Genomic DNA, 4,529 nt, shown 5'->3' with positions numbered 1-4,529 from the left:
ATGAAAAATTGAGACGGAAACAGTTTTCTGCTGCACCTGTTCCAAGTTCTCAGCCTCTTTCTCTTCAATCCACATCTTCTTCCAATGCTGGTGCCCAACAGGTGGAGAGGTTGGAGTTTGCTCCCCTCCAGACTCTGGAGCGATTATGACGCTGCCTCCTACTGGTGGCTTTCTGGTACTGCAGTAAAATTAATTACAACAGACGCCAACTCTCGAAATTAGAAATATACATAAAAACATATCAATTAATTTAAGATCAAAATAGAAAAATAAAACAGAATTTTCTCCTGTATTGATGAGTTTAATGGCAGCTGTTGAGTAGCAAGTGACAATCTGAATGCTGAAGTGTTAATATTAATGCATGTGGCTTTATTTCATTTTCTTATTTTAAATAATAAAGGTTTAATTCGCCAGTATTTACATGTAAAATTTAAGTTTTAGAGTTTTAGAATTTCTCTGCTTATAACAGCTGCCAATATCTGTCCAGAAAATGTCATGGATTATTTTAATAATTAATTCCTCAGGATAAATGTCTTTATCATACAACATTCAATACATTTTTCATGTTAAATTTGTGGCTAACAGAGGCAACCATTAATTAGTTATACTTATTTTTTTAAATATATTTTTAAAACCTCTTACATTCCAGATTTAGACTGTTTTTAGTTATTTACCTTTTTATTCCTTTTGTATCTTCATTAAAAGTGTGATTATTTTTAAGTTATTAGGATATTACTTCATTATTTTTGTGTATCTCTTTGGACTTTAAAGTTTTCTAGGACTAAACCAGGAATAGTAACTCCAGAGCTACAGAGTAAAGAATGTAAAGATGATCAGACAGGAAATGTTTCTTTTTCATTCATTTATTGATTTATTTTTCATTTCTGAAACAGAGGAGGCTCCATTAGGGAGATCAAGGTCAGGTGAGAAAAACAAACTATCCAAATTCTACAAGCTGAAGATACAACTATAAAATTGTATCTGACAGGAATTTTGATGAGGATTTTATTTCATGATAGTTTGTTTTAATTAATCCCAGTTGTTTCTTTGATCCAGGCCTTGTATTCACACACATCCATGATTTTAGCTGGCATCTGACATGCATATTCTCCTGTACATTCAGCAATCACACCATAAATCCTGTCGTCGAATTCCACTCCTGAACCAGAGTCGCCCTGTAGAAATTTTTTTTATCAATATCTTCATTTATGTTGTAAAACTTAAAAGTCTAGTAATCACTGTAGAGAGTTATTGAACAAACTTGCATGACATATATCCTTGTCCTGTGCTTCAATGAGGAATACATGCCCACATGTCGGGTCAAAGTGAGAAACAGCAGCAACTTTCATGTTGACACACTGAAGTTGTGTTGAAATACCAGCATTGCTTACTATAGAGAAACATGAGAATCATAAACATGTTCTTCACTCCACCTTTTCTGTAGAGACAGAAACACAGATTTTACTCTCACAGCTTCAATATTTCTCTCACCTCGCTTATTACAGGGGCCGGTTGTCGTTCCTCCCTCTCCTACCAGCTGAACTATCTGGCCTCTAAAACACAAGAAGAAAATGCAAAACACAAGATAACAATGTAAAACCGTAATTGTTATGAAAAACAATGAAAGAACAGAAAGTAAATCCATTAAGCAGTGTTACGATCAAGTCCACCTAACCCGAGACCAAGACAAGACCAAGACTTTTAGGGTCCGAGACCGAGTCAAGACCAAGACCGAGGGAAGTCGAGACCGAGTCAAGACTAAGACAAGCGGAACGTGCAAGATAGCACAATAATAAAATATGATCAAAATTGCTTCTCAAATTGATCTGAAAGATCCATATTCCCATAAAACACCTAGATATTAAATACTTAATACATTTTACCAATATTAAATATTCCATTTATGTGCTAAACAGCGAGGTCTCGTGCCATCCCTAAAAACATAACGCCCTGGGCATTTGCCCGTATTGCTCATATAAGAAACTACCACCACTGTCTGCACCATTAAACATAGCAATTGAGGCAATGCCCAGACAGTAAATAATGCTCAACTATGAACACTGACCAAGGAGCAACAAGCAAGAAGTAACCAAACAGAAGGCGCTCATCGTGACTGCTTTCACTCTGATTCCCAGTACATGAAGCCAGGTAGTCTGACACCATGGCAGACATTACAGCTGCCACTTTGAATAAAAACAATCAAAGAGCAATGTGCATGCTCTGCATGCTCTTTCGTTCTTGTGTTTTAGTTATTTGTTAATTTAAAAACTTAACAAATTTCTTTTTTAATTTTTGTTAATTATGTCAACGTAGATAATTACATAAAATAATGATAGCTACTGCAGTGTACGCAGAGCATTAAAAGAACAAAGAACAGGTGTTCTGTCAGGTCAGATCGTCATACGCTTAGCATGAACTCACGGGTATATCTGTCAGACACATCTTTACCATAAGATTTCATTTAATCAGCAACATAGTATCATGACCATGACATAGATCATCATACACTTTGTTATTAACAGTTATGGCATCCTGTATGGTGGCTAAGTAGGTTAATGAGTTTTACATGGGCGTGTGTTGTAGCTGACTCCAGCTGCAGCCAGACCTGCTTTAAATACACTTTGAAACCATGACAACGCATGTATATCTATATAGTTATCATTGAAAACAATTTAAGGACTTATTTTAATCATAACTTGTTGCGTATGGTGAACTGACAACTCCTCTGACTGTCAGACTTAATGCGCATGCAGGCATGGTACTCACTGCATGTATGCTATTCTGACAGCGTATGGTAATCTGATAGAACAATGACTCTCAGTGACACTCCAGTCCTATCTAATAAGTAAATAGCCGTGGAGAAGAATCGACTGTTTCTGAATGTCACCTCACTATATTGCAGACTTTTGGACATAGCGTTGTCCCATATATGCGACAAGTCAGTCAACACCTCCGCACAATAATTCAGCGCAGTGAGTGATAACATTTTTCATCACAATGCTTATGTGTCTCTGTACAGCTAGCTTTGCTAACATCACGTCATCAGAGCTTACCTTCTTTGAGCTACTTTTCTAAGTGACGAAAAAAGTTAGACGTTGTCTCCACCGTCTGTGAAAGTGAAGCGCTGCTGAGTTAGCTGTGGCCATCGGATTTCTTATGATTTATGCAGCGATATTATATTACTGATGATTAGACAAACATTTTCTGCCGCTGAGAGGAAACCACTGCGCATGTCCTGGAGCGCCGCGTGCGAGTAAAAGGTGAGGAGGGGAGGGGGGAGTAACAGAAACACATAGTTGATTGGATTTTAATCGGTGCATTTTGCATCCACTGAAAACAAAGATGTTAACAAATAAACTGGATAGTGTACTGTACGTTTAGTGATATTTTCACAGTTGCGGTCTCGACTGGTCTTGAAATAAAATGACGAGTCCTCAGCGCCCGAGACCGAGACAAGACCGAGACCAAATGCGGTCGAGTCCGAGACGAGACCGAGACCATCAAAAAATGGTCTTAAGACCGGTCTCGACACCAAGACCGATCTCGAGTACTACAACACTGCCATGAAGGAGTTCATCCTCTGACACAGGAGTGTCTCTGGTCCAACACAATGGAGCTGAACAGGTTCTGGTTCTGCTGGTGCCCTGATTACCTGACCCAGATGTGCTGAAGCAGAGGCAGCAGGACTGGAGGAGTGGAGACAGAAACCTTGAAGTCATGTTTTTGATCAGAGACTGACTTACTTCTTAAGGCGATTCTTGCATTTTGGTAGCAGAGCAAGTGGGACGCCTGTTACTGGCCTTCGAAGCTTCAGCAACATGATGTCATGCTGTCGGCCGTGGTCAGTATAAATCACAGGATCGTCTCGGATTACCTGAGTCTCCTGTGTAGCAGTCCGTGGATGAACTTTAGATATTACTACATTAGTCCTGCAGAAAAGGTAAGACTGTAATTAACTCACAGAAAACCTGGTTATTTGCAGAAAAACAGTTTTAATATTTCTTTCCTACCACCCTGGCTCCGACTCCCAGCAGTGAGCTGCAGTCAGGACCCACTCAGCGTGGATCAGAGTTCCTCCACACAGAGTCGATGAAGTTCCCTTTCTGCTCGACAGCCGAACATGATAAGGACGGTCGGTGACATGACAGTCATTACCTCCAATGATTCTCTTCTGCAGAGAAACATCTGAGTTCACTGAAACGCCTGAAGGAGAAAAAGGAGGACTTTACTCAGAAATCAAGAGCAAACATGGCTGCTGGAACAAGAAGGATAAAAAGCATCACAGTTTATATGCAAAGAAGTTTCAGTCTGGAACAGAATCAGAGAGAAGTTTAAGAGTCACAGAGAGCAGCAGCCTCTCTGGAACCAGTGGAAGTGTCTCCAGTGTGTCCAGTGTCTCCAGTGTCTCCAGTGTCTCCAGTGTGTCCAACTCACCCAGCCCCAGCAGCAGCAGAACCTTCAGTAAAGCCATTGCTGGTCCAGCTTCCTGTGAATGTCTGCAGTCCTGCAGGAACTTTTAAACTCTGTTC

At 39.8% G+C, this 4,529-nt stretch overlaps 1 protein-coding gene across 1 annotated transcript; it reads right to left on the bottom strand.

The window, feature by feature from the left end:
• Positions 1-845: 845 nt before the first annotated feature.
• LOC106945480 (trypsin-like) lies at positions 846-4,471 on the bottom strand. The gene is made up of 6 exons (XM_015029187.1): positions 4,435-4,471; positions 4,011-4,203; positions 3,744-3,929; positions 1,492-1,553; positions 1,266-1,390; positions 846-1,175 (listed from the first exon to the last, which is right to left on the bottom strand). The coding sequence occupies exons 1-6, from the start codon at positions 4,469-4,471 to the stop codon at positions 1,026-1,028; spliced, it is 753 nt and encodes a 250-aa protein (XP_014884673.1). The 3' UTR covers positions 846-1,025.
• Between the last annotated feature and the right edge of the window lie 58 nt (positions 4,472-4,529).

Source organism: Poecilia latipinna, unplaced genomic scaffold (assembly GCF_001443285.1).
Source record: "Poecilia latipinna isolate Pla-1442-1.1 unplaced genomic scaffold, P_latipinna-1.0 Scaffold146, whole genome shotgun sequence".
In the NCBI taxonomy this organism is placed as follows: Eukaryota; Metazoa; Chordata; class Actinopteri; order Cyprinodontiformes; family Poeciliidae; genus Poecilia; species Poecilia latipinna.
This window is presented reverse-complemented; position numbering and strand designations above follow the sequence as displayed.

Coding starts and splice junctions, on each gene's coding strand:
- LOC106945480 (XM_015029187.1), bottom strand. CDS start 4,471: ATGGCTTTACTGAAGGTTCTGCTGCTGCTGGGGCTGG. Junction 1,554..3,743: donor TGCAAGAATCGCCTTAAGAA/GTAAGTCAGTCT, acceptor CTTGTGTTTTAG/AGGCCAGATAGTTCAGCTGG. Junction 1,391..1,491: donor CGGCCCCTGTAATAAGCGAG/GTGAGAGAAATA, acceptor GTTTCTCTATAG/TAAGCAATGCTGGTATTTCA.